Source organism: Rhinolophus sinicus, linkage group LG18, assembly GCF_036562045.2.
Source record: "Rhinolophus sinicus isolate RSC01 linkage group LG18, ASM3656204v1, whole genome shotgun sequence".
NCBI classification, from domain to species: Eukaryota; Metazoa; Chordata; class Mammalia; order Chiroptera; family Rhinolophidae; genus Rhinolophus; species Rhinolophus sinicus.
Genome location: NC_133767.1, coordinates 6,985,307 through 7,000,610, shown reverse-complemented (window position 1 = coordinate 7,000,610; position 15,304 = coordinate 6,985,307). Strand labels below are relative to the sequence as shown.

Genomic DNA, 15,304 nt, shown 5'->3' with positions numbered 1-15,304 from the left:
GGCTCCGTCCCCGTGTCGCAGGATGGTGGGCTGGGCCTGTGGTTTACGTGAGCTGCGCCCACACCTCCCTGCTGCCGGATACTGGGACGAGCAAAGGCAGATTTTCAGTGCTCCGGGAACCAAATAGAGCTTGTTAAAACTGAAGCATCAGAAGCTTTCCAGTCTCATAGAAGAAGAAGCCGATTGTCACTCTGCTGCTTGAAATACCCATTACCCAGGGTTAGAGTCCAGATTCTCTGCCATGACCCCCCAGGTCTTCCCCTGCTTTCTCCTCCGACTCTTCTCTCAGAGCCCCTCTGATCCTGAATCCGGGGCTTCACTCCAGCTGTGGCCCCACCAGGCTGTTCCCTGACTGGAACCCCTTTCTCTCCCGCTGCTTTAGAGCAGAGTGGACATAGGCCCGGCGTTTCTGGGGCCAGTTCCTGTTTCCACCTGCCCAGTGTGTCTGGGCACCTGCCCTCAACCCCTCAAGTCTCAGCTTCCTCTGAAACGGGAAGACTTAAAAAGTCCCCATCTCAGCTGGCTTTTGAGGGTTAAATGAAAAAATGTGTAAGTGTGCTTAGGCCCGTGCCTGGCAGAGAAACAGCTCGGTAAACGCTGCCCCTATTATGGTAACTGCCACAGCACACAGCCCTCTGGGAGGGCGCCCGTGCCCCAGGCAGCGACCCTGTGCTCACCTTGACCTTGTGTGTTCATGGCTTCCTGTCCCGGTTCAGGATGGTTATCTTCTCCAACTGCCTGAGCTCCGTGAAGGCAGGGCCCACGTCTTGTTTGTCTTTTTATTCACAGTGCCGGCCTCACAGGCAGGATAAATGAATGAGCTGTGTGGCTGGGTCATCGCGTGAGGGAGTGAGTGATTCCACCCCATCAGCACGGCCTGCAGGTTGTTGGCTCTAATGCAGAATCAAACCCATTTGCTTCTCTTCGTAGCCACAGGCCTAGGCCACGTCTGGGCTTCTGCCTGGGCAACCTCACCAGTCTCCTGGCTGGTCGCCCTGCCCCCGCTCTGCCCTCCTCTCCCTCTGCAGGTCTCACGGCACCTTCTCCCGGGCGGAGTCCGTCCTGCTTCCTCCGGTGCGCCCCACCCCATCGCCCCCACACACCGCTCACTGTGGATGCGTGTACCTGCTTGCGTCTCCTTCCCCCGCTAGACTCTGCGCTCCTGGAGGGCAGGGCCGCATGTCTTTAGCGGTGTCCCTTCAGGGCACCTGCCTTGTGTGAGCACCGGCGTGCAGCAGTCAGTGAGCGAGCCACGTGCGTCAGCGTGGAGAACATGAGCGCCTCTAACAGCGTGTGGCGTGACTCCGGCTCTGGCTTCAGCAGGGGAGGCACTTTCTCACTCATGTCCCAGCCCAATGCAGAGCGGGTGGCTCTGGTGGCCCTGCTCCTTCACGTGGTTCTGCCGTCCCCACATGTGGCCTCCACGTTGCTGGAGGAGTGGGAGAGGGGACGAGGGGAGGGTTGCAGGGATTTTCCTCGTCGTGGCTGGTCCTGGGCACAGCTGCCCACTCCCACGCAGGTGGCGTTGGCCAGACCTGGCCCGTGGCTCCCCAGGTCACTGCAGGGATGCTGGGAAATCTTGTCCTTTGTGCCCAGTCTCATCAGAATTGGATACGAGAGGGAATCTCGTAGCCAGAAGGCCTTACTGCCCAGCTCCTTGGGAGCCTGGTCAGTGTCCCAGAATTCTCTGGCTAGTGACACGTTGTCAGATCAGCTGACTCTGAAGCAGCCGTCTCTGAACAGCCTGAGCTGCGTGCTGCTCCTGATGGAGCGGACCTTCTATTTGTTTTAGAAAACGCCGTGATATTCCTAATGAGAATAAAAAGGACCTCCGGAAATGCAGTCCCCTTTGCCCACCCAACAGCTCACACGAAGGGGGGCTCCTGGGAAGGTCCCCTTGGAGAGGGGGGATGTGTGCTTGTCAGGAGCAAACCAGGGAAGAAACTGTTGTAAAACTGCGGGGGGCAGGAGGTCTGATCATTTGTTCTAGAAACTGTAGCTCATCATCTTGTTCACAACATTCCATCGTTTTTAAAATAGCTGCTCTTAATGTGATGGTGCCTTTATGTTCTTGAAGCTCAAAATAAAATTAACCTTTTCTGGAGGGAAGAAAGAATCACTCCCATGAAAATAGTCCCGAGCGCTCTTTGGTAAAATGAGAACCAACTCCCGGTGCTGTCTGTTATTGTTTCTACACCGTGACTGACAATAATATTACGAGTGGAATGCTGTGTGAAATGAGAGCAGGGTGGCGAGCAGGAAGGACTCGAATCCACCACCAGGGGTGTCTGGCAGACCCCACGAGCCGGGCTTCCATCCAGTGCCATCATTTCTCATGCCGAGCCATCTATCCGCCTGCCCCCACCCTGTACACATAGAACCCCCACTTCCATGAATGATCCACACCTATCACAGAGCCTGGCAGGCGCTTGGCCTAGGTGGGCACCACCCTCATCCCCATTTTACAGATGAGAAGCCTGAGGCTCTGAGTGTTTTAGCACCTGACTGTAGAGCTGGGAGTCGCAATGCAGGTCGCTCCGCCTGCCCGAGGGAATGTCATCTCATCTTATAACGTGATCGTCTCATAGGGTGCTTTCTTAGATGGTTGTGTACGGCCTCGGCAATCCTGTCTGTGCAAGTAGTATGACTTAGGGGTCTCAAACTCTGGCCTGTGGAAGCCAGGCAGGGGATGGCACCGAGGGGAGCCGGCTGGGTGGGATGGTGACACTGCTTCCAGCCAATGAGGGCAGGGCTGCTCATTTTTCAGGGGAGGCCTGGAATCTGGATTTTATGCAGCAAGATCCTGGTTTTCATGTTTTGAGGCCACATAAGCCATTAGCAGCTTGTGGTGAAAAAAGTGGGACTATCTTCACCAAAATATCAGCACCATGATCCCCAAAGGGGACTCTGTCCTAAACAGTGTCACATTCTGCCTGCTAAAGAACGGCCAGCTTCCCAGCTTGTTCTGGGATGGACCTCCACCCCTTTTAAAATTCCAGAAGCAGCAGGTGCATTTGAAAACTCAAATGTTTGAATACAGATTAGGCATGAGATAACACACAAAAAAACCCCACAAGCCAACAACAACAAAAAAACACATTTATTTTGTGGTTAAGTAGAAAAATGTTCCTAGTAGTTTAGAAATTCACACTGAAGTATTTAGGGGTGAAATGTCATGCTCACCATAATTTACTTTAAAACATCTTAACAAAAAGTGTGTTTGGTGAAAACCATGATGTAAAAACTGACAAAGCAAATATGGAAAAGAATTAAGACTTTCTTAGATAAAATGGGGATTCATTGGCTCTGCTTTTTGCCATATTTTGAAATTTTCATAATAAAAAAAGTAAATAAAACAAAACAAAGAATGGCAATCATAGGAAAGACTGCAACCTCCCAGGAATTGTCCTGAGAGCGTCCCTGCCCCACTGCGTTCTGCCAAGTTGTGTGTGGCAACGCGAGGTGTTGGCACCTCTGGGACCAGACTGAGACCCAAGGGAGCAGCGTCCAGGGCAGAGGTGGCCGTCAGGCAGCCAGGGAACAGGCGTCCTTCTCGTCACACAGTGACTGGCTTTTGCTAAAGCCGTCGGGCAAGTGGAAGTTGTGTGAACTGAGTCCTGGTGTGGGCAGGCCTCCGCTTTAGAGGGCCCGCAGACCTTTCTTCTGTGAGTTCTGGATTGAGAGCGGCTCTCACTGCTCGAAGGTTAAAGACCCGGCCCCGGCTCAGCCACCTGCTAGCTCCGGGCCCTGGGGCAAGTTCCTTACCCTCCCCCAGCCTCAGTTTCCAGCCTCAGGCCTGCTGTAAGGACCCGGGCAAGGAAAGAGCTGAGCTCAGAGCGGAGGACAGACTGCAGACATTGTTGTGGCTTATTCTGAAGGGCGCAGGCTGTCAAGTTCAGGTTGCTGCCATGTCGGATCTTCTCAGGAGCCGGCGGCTCAGGGAATCAGCACATGGGAAGAAGGTGGGAATCGTCCAGGCTCAGCACGTCCTGCCAAGTCCCTCTTGCCCCTGGATTTGGGTGAGAAAAGTCACTGGTCAAGTGGAAATGGGTGGATTCGACTCCTGGGTGGAAGCCTCTGACCTTGCTTTTGGGGTCCTCACCTTCCTGGGACCCTGTGGCCCAGCCCTACAAGTCACCTGAGGAGCCATCTCCAGTCTCTCCTTGGGGCTTCGAGTGTCTTGAGCACCCCCCCCTCCGCCCCCCATAAAAAGGAGCGCTCTCTGTTCTTCCTGGCTGATTAGCTCCTTCCTTATCCTCCTGCAGGGCCCTTCAAGCAGTTTGAGGGTTTCTTGGGCAGATTAAAAACTAGGCTTAATTAGCTGGATTCAGCACTAACGTGGCATATTAACCACCTTCCCAAGGAGACGCGTCTAATTGTTTAATGACAGGTTGAAGCTTGGAGACCACGGAGCAGAACCTGGCGTTCAGGCCGAGCTGGGCAGCAGAGCCCGGGCGACTCCCGCTTGGGCCGAGGGCCTGCAGCCCTCCCTCATTCAGCACGCCTCGCACCAGGCTGCAGGCGATCTTGCCGCCACCTGGGACGGCGCCGGCTAGCTGGCCATGGGTTGCAGTGGCCAGCCACGTGTGCCACCGCCACCGCTCCTCTGGAGGCAGATCCCTGCCCAGGCAGCTCCTCAGGGAGTCGCCTTGTGCTGGATGACCCTGCTGCGGGTTCTTCTTCCCACCTGGTACGCAGAGGGCGGTGGCCAGATGAAACACAGGACGCTCAGTGAAATGTGAATTTCAGATCAACAGTAATTCCCTCAACATGTCCCAAATACTGCGCGGAAAGCTTTTATTGTGTGGTGCATGCCTGAAGACTGAAAAATTATTCAGTGAGGAATTATTGAATATTGGGTTATGAAAACTGACAAATGACTCACTGCCTATCTGAAATTCAAATTTCACTGGGCGTCCTGTATTTTTATTCGCAAGATCTGTTAACACCTAGGAAAGAATCTCCCAGCCGTGCTTGGATCCTTGGCAGGGCCTTGTGTGGGGTCTTCGTCAGAGACCAGTCCACGGACAGGGTGGGTTCTCAGGCACCTCTGAGCACGACCTTGTTCAGCAGACTGTCACTGAGCTGTGCCTGGCTGGGGACGGGGACCGAGCTGATTGTTCCATGGGGCCTCATGGCTGAGGCCGCAGTATCCTCATGTGTCACGTGATGTTAAGCAGAGTCCGCTTCTGCTGTTCTCATGAGGAGAAAGGACCGTGGCCTCTCTCTGCTGCCCCCCTCTCCCTGCCTGTGGCCCCCAGTCCAGGAGAAGCCTCACTTCCTCAGGGAGCGTCTTTCCTAAACCCACACTGGCCAGGGTTTCTTTGTCATAAAGCAGGGCCCCCGGTGCAGATTCGAAGGAGCAGGGCAGGCTTCCAAGTCTCTGGGGCCGAGGGAAACATGAAAACGTGGAGCCCCTTGTTCCAAAATTATTAAGAATTCCAGGACAAGGACAGCACATCACACAGGTCCACGTTTCAGCCCTGTGTGACTGCACAGGGCGCACACCTGGGAAGCTGGCCCTGCCTACAAGCCAAAGAGATAAGGGAGCGTGGTGGGGGCGAGGGGGGGGTTGTCGGTGGTGAACAGGAAGGTTCGGAGCACAGAGCCCCTGACCGGGAGGGGTGGAGATTGCACAGGTGGGGGGGGGGACATGCTGCCCTTCCCAGCAGGTGAGGCCCTATGGGTCAGAGTGTGCTGCCATGTCTCCTAGTTTCTCAGGAAAAGGTAGAATTTGTTTTTTAATACAATCTTTCTTAAATTGTGGCAACTGATGTATATGTATTTTGGAAAATCCCTGTGAGGGCCAAATAAGCACCCTCTCTAGAGAGTGGCGTTTAGTGTGACTCGTAATTATACACTGACCTGTGTGGTCCTGGATTTCCTTGTGACTCCCCCACTGGCCTGGGACCTCCACCAGTGACTGACCGTTCGTGCCCACTGTTCTATCCTTGGTCCCTGGCACCAGGCTTGGCACATGATAGGTGCTCAGTAAGTGACAGCCACAGTTGCTAAGACCTCATTCATTCATTCATGGGAACACAGTGTAGGGAGTTTTAGGGACCTGCTTTCCCCCACTTACTAGTACCATGAGCACCTTCCACATGTGACTGCATGTGGGAAGTGCCCGGCCGGCCCTCAGTTAGTGTAGGACGTGTGCTGGTGAGGAGGGATGCCCTGCGTGAGCCGCGGGGACGTTCTCGGCTAGGCGAGGAGAGCACCTTTGAGCGCACCTGTCTGTCTGTCTTCTCAGGATGCCAAGTTCGTGGAGGAACGAAGGAAGCAGCTGCAAAACTACCTGCGCAGTGTCATGAACAAAGTCATCCAGATGGTCCCCGAGTTTGCCGCCAGCCCCAAGAAAGAGACCCTCGTCCAGCTGATGCCCTTCTTTGTGTAAGTACCATTCCCGGGGGCATGCTGCATCCAGCACGCCCTCCTTTCTCTTCCAAATGTGTCTGCGTCCCTAGCACCCTGGGACCCGGCTGTGACCCAGGAGCTGTGGGAGGTGTGGACAGGGAGACATGGGCCACGACGCCTTGGAGTTCCTAGGGGCTCGTGAAGGGGCGAGTCTGCACGTGAACTTCGGTGATTCAAGGTCTGCAAATCCATGCAGGGCCGGGGGTCCTATACATTCGTACATTTTAATCACAGGAGAGATTCGTTTTCCGTGCAGCTCACAGGTCTTCTCTCAGTGGCCTCAGCTTGGTTCGTGAATCCGAGGAAAGGTGCTCACAGACTCCCACTGGTACCGAGTTGAATGATTTTCATGTTAATAATCCTTATGTATGAACAAGCGTAAAACTAGGTAAAAATTCCTTGTTCTTATATCTCTTAGAAAAGTATGAAACATTTAAAGGGGTTTGCATGTGAAGCACTTAACGAAGTTGGTATGATTCAAAGTTGTCATTCAAAGCAAAAGGTGCTGCCGTTTTCCTGAGGCCAAATCTTCGCTCCCAGTGGTGTGAGGCGGGCAGCGTCTTGTGTTTGTCATGCGCCAGTGTCCGCCTGCTGACTCCATTCCCGCCGCTCTTCTCGGGTCACATGGCCTGGAAACATGTTTGTGCAGCACCTTGGGGCAGGTGGCCGTCACGTGGTGCCACCATCTTACCCCTGCAGCGAGGCCACTCTGGTCAGCAGTCATCAGCCTGAGACATTTCCATCCTTGGAATTTTGAGAACTGAAATGACGAAGCAGTACTTTCAGTTTTACAAAAATTAATATGTGTTTATTGTTTTTAGATGCCATAGAATACAATTCTATCATTTCTAAACTATTTCCATCTAGAAACACCATATGGAAAGGTCCGCAGAGCAAAAGTGTGGCTCCCCCAAAATGGGAGCGGAACTCGTCGTGTGAGAAGCCCTGGTCTGGGTCTGTGAGATTTGCCGGGATAAAGAATCTCCTTTCCCTGTAGCTCTTAAAAACTGGTACGCTGAGGGTTTGGGGGTCGGTTTCGTTCTAACAGTGATGCTGTGACTCACAACAAGGGGCTCACTTCTGCTTCTGAATGTGGGGTTGAACTGTGGGCATCACACCTCCCAGAATTTGCAGGTTGAGCTTCCAGCCAGATGAATGTGGGCAGGGCTGCCCCACTTACCTGCTTCAGGCCTTTGAAATTGTAGCTGCGCTAGCCGCTGGTATCTCTACAATTGTTTTAAGGCTTTTGTGAGAAGACAGTAGGTTGGTGCAAACGTAATTGCAGTTTAAAAGGTTAAAAATAATTGCAAAAACCACAATTACTTTAGCATCAACCTAATATAACTGTATTGCGCTGCCTGTGATAAAAGAGCCTTTTTTTTCCGAATAGAATACATCGTGTGGGAAACTGTATTTTTCTTTCCTCTGGTTATTTGTGATGCCAGGACCTTGATCTCTCGCCGTTTTGTAAGTTAGTGGGGGGGGGGGTCCCGTTCTTCTGTGCAAGGCAGCTCCCAGGCCCATGATGCCTGTTGGAAATTAACTTTCCACTGAGTCATGTGCGCGTCGGTTAAATTCTCTGATGGAAATTGAGTCAGAGCGTTGGTCCTATGGCCAGGATGCTGAGAAAGGCTGCCCGTAGTAAGTGAGAAGGAGAAAACTTTGCCCCACTCAGGCAAGCCGGTGGCTCTTCTGCTGGCACGGGCAGTCGTGTTTACCAAACATCAGCCTGCGGAATTGTGAACATTGTGTGTTAATGAGCGCGTCTCGGTGTGTTGTTCAGATCTCAGCTGCACTGGTTGCCATTAATCAGAGCTGGGAGAGAAACCCTTTGTGCCTAATTAGCACAGAGAACATAAGGTTCAATTTCATTGGCTTTAAAAAATACAGAGAATTTCCGTAGGAGATTGTGGCAAGTGACATAATATTGACACAAGATTTCTGACTGAACCTTGGTACGGACCCCAGATGAATTAAACAGCCTTTGTCTGCTGGTCTCCCCGCAGCTCCAAGTTAAACTGCTCTCTCCTCTGTCTTTTGGAGCAAGATGGAATTACAGGTTAAAATCTGCAAGTTGTTTCATTTTGGGGTAATGGAAGATGAGCCAGTGAATCTCCCCGTGATAATTTCCTGTCTGTGTGTGCTCAGGAAAGCAGCGAGACTGCTATCTCAGCGCTACAGTTCACCCTGAGGTTTCCAGGTTTTTGTGTGTTTTTTGTTTTTTTTAAATCTCTCTTGGCTAAGGAAATAAACCCCAAAAAGCATAATTAAAAAAAAAATATATATATATATATATATAAATCTTGACCTGTCCTCGGCTCTTTCAAATGCTGAACACAAATGCACTTGTTTGCTAGGCTGCTGCCGCCACTTCCTTCCTCCCCTCTGTTTGCCAGACTTTAGCGTATGTCCTGCCTGATCTCCCTGAGATCCTGTTAGGCGGACACCATGTCTCCATTGTACTCGGTGGAACCTTACACAACTGCCAATAAAAGGGCAGTTCCAGAGGGTTCCAGATCCTGATGACAAGGAACGTGAGGCGCCGAGAGGGGACCTGGCTGACCCCAGGGTTACCCACCAGCACATGGGAAGCCTGGGCTGTCCGGTGCCATGGCCCACGTTTTGGGGCTTGGGTGACAAACCCACGACCTGTGGGGCGACCTGAGCCTGACCCTCTGACCTGTCTTACTTGACCAGTCCAGTGGGGTTTTGTTATTCCTTTGTCTTAATTAAAGTATTGCCAGCATCCAAAAATGAGAAGGTGTCAGATTTCTAAAAATCAGATATCGAGCCTCTCTTGAAAAATGAGAATCGGTCACACCTTGTTATGGACTGACTGTGCCCCCCCAAAATCCATAGATTAAAGTCACCCCCAATATGATGGTACTTGGGGCCTTTGAGAAATGATGAGGTTTGGATGAAGTTACAAGAGTGGGGCCCCCACGATGCCATTAGTGCCCCGACAAGAAGAGGAAGAGAGAACAGTACTGTCTGGCTGCCATGTGTGGACACAGTGAGGAGGCAACGTCCAGAGCCAAGAAGGGAGACTCCACCCGGAACCGAGTCTGCCGGCACCTTGACGTTGGACCCCAGCCTCCAGAACCGAGAGAAATCAATGCTGTCGCTTAAGCCACAGACACTGCTGTTTTGTTACGGCAGCCAGGACAAACGAATATCCACTTCCATTCCCACTCAGCCACACTTTGGCTACAGGCTATAGCCGACTGTGCCCCGGCCCCACCCCCCTTGTCTCCACTCAGCCGAGCCTCCCCTGAGTCTGTGTTGGTATTTGGCCGTTTTTCTCATATACTCAGGTGATGTCACACATTTGAGTTACCTGCCTGGCCCCTGTAGACACCTGAGTTGCCAATCCTGCCTCACCCTCTACTCCGATGGCTTTTCCATACAGGCTTTGGTGTGAGGACCAGACACTGCGTGTGACCCAGGATGCATTTGGCTTGCCCTCTGTCCTCCCACCATGCGCTGTGAGCTAGTTCACTGCCAAACTTCAGTAAAGGTGGCCCCCTTCCCATTGAGCGGGAGAGAGAAGGTGGTCAGAGGAATGAAAGCTAGTAGGTAGAATTTACTCATGTTTGTCTTCCTTTTTTTTCTCCCATAAATATTCCTTAAAACTTTCAGGTTTATGCATCCTGGAGTCCAGTATTAGATGGGACCTGCTTTTGTACACATGTCTCCAGTTCCTTTTTTCTGTTTACTGTGTCAGTATTTCACTGTGTTCTGCAAGGGACATCATGACTTCCAAGTATTCTACCATCTGTACAAATCTGAGCGTGAAAGCATCAGCCAGTTGAATGTTTTTTCCCAAAATCTCTCTGCCTCCCTTCCCTGCAAACACTGGCAGCGGTCTAAGTTAGAAAGTAGGACGGTAGGAAGTGGGCCATTTCTTTTCCGTGTTGAACTCTATGTATCAGTCTGGCCCTGGTGGGAACCAGTGTCCGCCCACCAAAATGGTGAGCAGATGGCAGGCCCCCAACACTCTCTTCTTTGGGGAGCCCCATATTCTTTGTGTCACCCTGGTGTTTCAGAGAAAGGTGAACGCCGAGACGTGACATGTGGCACATGTTAGTGGAAATATCAGGCGTGCTTTTGAAAGCTAATGAAGGGAAGCTTGGATTCCAAGAATTCATTCTGCAGAACTGGACCGCATATCAGTGCAGGCTTAAATGATTTGCTGTGCTGTCATTTAGCACATTATTAAATTTTTTATTTTTCGCAGAGTAACTCATCCTTGGGAAATATTTCATGTTCTACTGTTCCTTGAGGGGAGAGACAATGTTACGGGGGTGGAAGCTAGAGGAATGTAGGTCGCAGCACAAATTCCCAACTGGATTTTCAGCAGAAAATTCAGCTGAAAATCCAGTTGATGTTTTCCCCACTCCCCTCCCCACCCCCACCTGCTGCCACAGTCACTCTTAAAAGTTGTTCCGTGTATTTTATGCTGAATAGGAGCTGCCGTGTTCTCCCCGTGAGCAGGGGATTAGCTCCCCACCTGTGCACCAGCAGGGGTCACCGGCGCCTAAATTGACACCTTTTGCTTTACAAGTCAGCTGCTCCCTGGAATTACACAGCTCCTACCTGGAAACCTTTAGCTCACCTTGCATCTGTGAACTGGCCCAAATTCCAGGTTCCTAGGTCTTGAGCGTTGCCCAGCTGCCAGGACAGAGTGTGGGTGCTACTCAGGGGTCTCCAACATGTGGCTAGACTGGTTAGGTGTGGACAGAGTTTTACAATAAAATATGTAAAAATATATAAATAGAAATAAAATTAAATATAAAATAATTTTGTATGGTGACGTATGTTAACCAGACTTATTGTGATCATTTTGCTATATATATGCTGTATACCTGAAACTAATGTAATGTTAGTTGTCAATTACACCCTAATTTTTTTTTAAAGACTTTTTTCTAGTAGGTAGACTTATGAGTTATCTTCTTGCTTGTTTCCATTTTTAAATTTTCCCCATAATTAATATGCATTGCTTTTTAAATAAAAAAAAGTTATTTTTACCAAAAAAACAGAGCGAGGGAGAGAAAACAGCATATATCTCGCATACTTTGAAGTGGTAATAATAACTTGTTATTACATAGATTTGAAAGGCACAGGAAATAAAACTATCTATAAATGCGAATGACTTTCCCTGGGACAAGTATGCCCGAGTGAGTCTGGCACCTTTCCAACCCCTGCCTCTCACATTTCCCCTCAGCCTGCTTCACTGACTGACCTCAGCCACCTGGCCCTCAAGGCAGATGAGTTTGAGACCCTGGTAGCCAAATGGAAAGCGTGGGGATTGGGAGTCAGCAGTTGTCACCAGCGCTTCCGCTGAGGAGAGAGGTGATCTTGGGCGGGGATTTGCCTGAGTCGGAGTTTCCTTCTGTACAAAATGAGAACCGTCCTCACTGATCTGTTGGGAAACTATTAGAACGTGAGTTATCCTAAAGTCACTCCTCACTCCTGTCCCTACTAGGGACCTCTGTCTCTGGATAAAGCGGCCCAGGGCTGCCCTGGGAAACTGGGCGTGGCAGCTGTGGTCTGACTTTCCAGGGAGGCTGAGAGGTTGGGGGCCAGGCGTCTCCTGCAGGAAGATGCCAGTCATTCCTGGTCCTTGAAGGTCATTCCCTGGGGGATCCTGTGGCCGGGAGAGATGACCTGTGAAACGCCACTTCATTACCTCCAGCCGCAGGCCTGGCTTTTGTTGGGCTGCTGTGAAGCGGTGCAGCCAAAGTTCGGGTCCCTAGGCTGCTGGGTGCTAGCCCTCCAGATCTGCAGGGCTCCCACCCAGGGAGATCGTGGTCAGTCACTCTTCCTGGAAGTGATGAGGGCACAGCTGTTCTCTAATGTTCAGATAGCTTCCCTGACCCCTAGGCAGCCCCCCAGTCACAGTAACTACGTTCCATTTCTGCCATTTCTCTCCATTTGGTGGCGATGGGGGAGAGACCACTTCTACAGAAAGGAGGGAGACGGGGGAGGAGAAGGATGATGACGTGGCTACAGGGAATCTGGGACATCTCCAGGACAAAAGCTCTGCTGAGTGGATACATGGAAAGTCCCCTCAAAGGGGCCTGTATTCAGCAAACATCTCTTTTCATGCAGTCACTGTTTATTGAGCACCTACTAAGTACTCAACAAGTACTGGGGATATGACTGAAAACAAAACAGAAAAAGGATTAAAATCCTCTGACTTTATAGAGGAGGGTAGATGAGACGGAAAATGGACAAATATACAATATACTGCCAAATAAAAACGAATTTGACGCTAATTAATGCAGAGTTAGAGACTAGAAAACCACATAGGTGGTGTTCCCCATAAAATGGTCGGGGAATGCCTCTCTGAGGAAGATCCTGTGAATTTCTGGGGGGAGGGTGTTCAGACAGCGGGAACAGTGAGTGCAAAGGCCCTGAGGCGGGAACAGGCAGGGTGTGTCAGCTGATGCCATTGTGGCTGGAGCAGAGAGAGCAGGGCAGTGAGAGAGTGGAGGTCGCCATGGCCAGGTCACACAGGGCCGTGGAGGCCGTGACAGTGACTTGGGGATTTACTCTGAGTGGGTTTGGAGCAGGGTGTGATATGACCAGGGTTATGTTTTTAAAACCTCATTCGGGATGTGGGGTAGAGAATAGAACTGGACGGGGCAGGTCACGAGGTTTTATAGGGTCTAGACAGGAGGGGTTGGTCACCTTGGTCAAAGTGACCGGAAGGGCAGTGTGACAAGCGCTTGGACTGAATGTAGTGGAGGCCTGGCTGTCAGGTGTGAGAGAACTTCCCTGACGGGCCCGGCCTCCTGCCAGACCAGGCCGATGCCGCAGCTGCTCAGTATACACCCTCTGTATTCAAGTCAGTGAACTTGTATCGAGTGCCTACTCTTTTTTATTTTATTTTTTTTAATTTATTGGGGTGACAATTGTTAGTAAAATTACATAGATTGCAGGTGTACAATTCTGTATTCCATCATCTATAAATCCCATTGTGTGTTCACCACACAGAGTCAGTTCTCTTTCCATCACCATATATTTGATTCCCCTTACCCTCATCTCCCACCCCCCACCCCCCTTACCCTCTGGTGAGCGCCTACTCTTTACCGGTCCCGGGGCTGGCGGGGAGCTTGGTGGCGTGGTCCACAGATGCCTAACCATGGACCCAGCACTCAGGGGCCAACACGTGTGCCGGTCATGACATCCCAAGGCCGCCTGTCTCCCTTCATGTACTAGGAACATGCATGGTGCCCAGTTATGTGTCAGGCTGCCCGCTTTGTACCCAGCTCTGCCACTGGCTGGCGGCGTGGCCTTGAGTGAGTCACAAGCCCCCCAGGGCCTCAGCGTCTTCCTCTGTGCAATGGCGGTACTAACAGCATCCCCCGGACCAGGGGGCCGTGAGGTGACATGAGCACACGTATGTCAGGCTTTCAGAGCAGCGAGCGCCTTTGCGTAGTAAGCTCTGTATGTGTGTTGCTGTTTTTACCAGCAGAAGGGGGGCACGGGGGAGAGTCTGGGGAGCAGACGTTTTGGAGGAAGTGATAAACTTATGGTATTAAAAAAAAAAGTACAGCACTACAGAAAGCTATAAGACGAAGCAAACGTCACACCACCCTCGCTGTGCATCGTGGCCCCACCCCACGCTGTGCTCACCGGCAGGTTTCTTATGTAACTGCAGAAATTGTCAATACTTAGGTAAGCCAGAGCCACCCTCCACACAGAGTTCTGTAGTTTGCCTTTTGGGTTTAATAAAGCTGCCTCATCCTTTTTTGAAAACTACATCGTATCCACTGCAATGGCTGTTTCGTAACTTGTTTCACCATTGCTCTATTTGAACATTTGAGATGTTCCCAGATTTTTCTCCCTCAGTGTTGCCAGGATTATTTCAATAGATACACATTTCAGCAGGTAGGTCTGCAGCATTGATTTTTAGGCTCAGATGGCATGTGCATTTAAAAATTGTTCAGGTTATCCGTACCCCACCGTCTTACACCAATTTGAGATGCAAAATTTTGATAGGCGTAAGGGGGAGATGTTCTTTCCACATGTTCAGGGCAGCTGCCAAGTGCAGGGAGCCCCACGTCATCCACTGTGGCTGGAGAAGCTCTGAAAAGCAAGGCTGGGAGCTGGGGCTGCAAAGTCCTGAGGGAGTGTCCATCTTGGTCTCCGTGCAGACAAGTCCTTGCAGACCTTTGAGCTTATGTCTGTGCTTTAGGGATCATAATGGCAGCTGGGGGAGGGTGGGGCGGGGGGTGGGGACAGGAGACAAGATAGGGTGCTTTCATAGTAGCCCAGAGAAAATGGGGGGGTGGTTGGCAGATGATGCCAAGTTTTTGAGGCTGGAAGTCTGGACCAATGATGGTCAAGTGGATGGAGAGGGGGCAGATTTGGGAGCAGGCGAGGTGAAAATGAGCTGTTGGGTGTAGAAACTGGACTCCAAGAGGTCCTGAAGGCAGGCTGGGAGCCTGGCAAGAGAGACAGGTGAGCTGGGCACCAGGTAGGAATTCCTTCCTGGTGCATCTCAGGAAACATACATCTCCAAGCTCCAGAAAAATCAGTGAAGAGATCAGGAAGTATTATCCTTCTCCTGTGAAAATCAAAGTGCAGCCGTGAGCATTCCTGGTTTGCAGGTGCCCATGCCCAGGAGGCAAAGGCAGGAAAGCCCACACACAGTTGGAGGTGAAGGTCAGTGCTTCCAGGAACCAGGGCGGGAGCTCGTAGGAGAGAAATGGTCACGGTCTCATTAGTCAGTCTTGCTTTTAGCTGGTGCCGTGTTATTAAATGTGTGTTGGTGGCTCTATCTGCTGCAAACAATGAGTCATTCTTGCAAATAAAATAAATACGAATAAGTTTATGTGCCGGGTAAACCTGATGTGCGTGGCAGGCCAAGAAATGGCAA

At 51.1% G+C, this 15,304-nt stretch overlaps 1 protein-coding gene across 3 annotated transcripts in view; it reads left to right on the top strand.

Annotated features, from left to right (window-relative positions):
• SNX29 (sorting nexin 29) overlaps positions 1 to 15,304 on the top strand; it is a 425,148-nt gene that overhangs the window by 331,948 nt on the left and 77,896 nt on the right. For all 3 annotated transcript variants that reach the window (XM_074322948.1, XM_019715145.2, XM_074322949.1), the window contains one exon: positions 6,254 to 6,393. In XM_074322948.1, the coding sequence (XP_074179049.1) occupies positions 6,254 to 6,393 (140 nt within the window). The remainder of the gene's footprint in view (positions 1 to 6,253; positions 6,394 to 15,304) is intronic.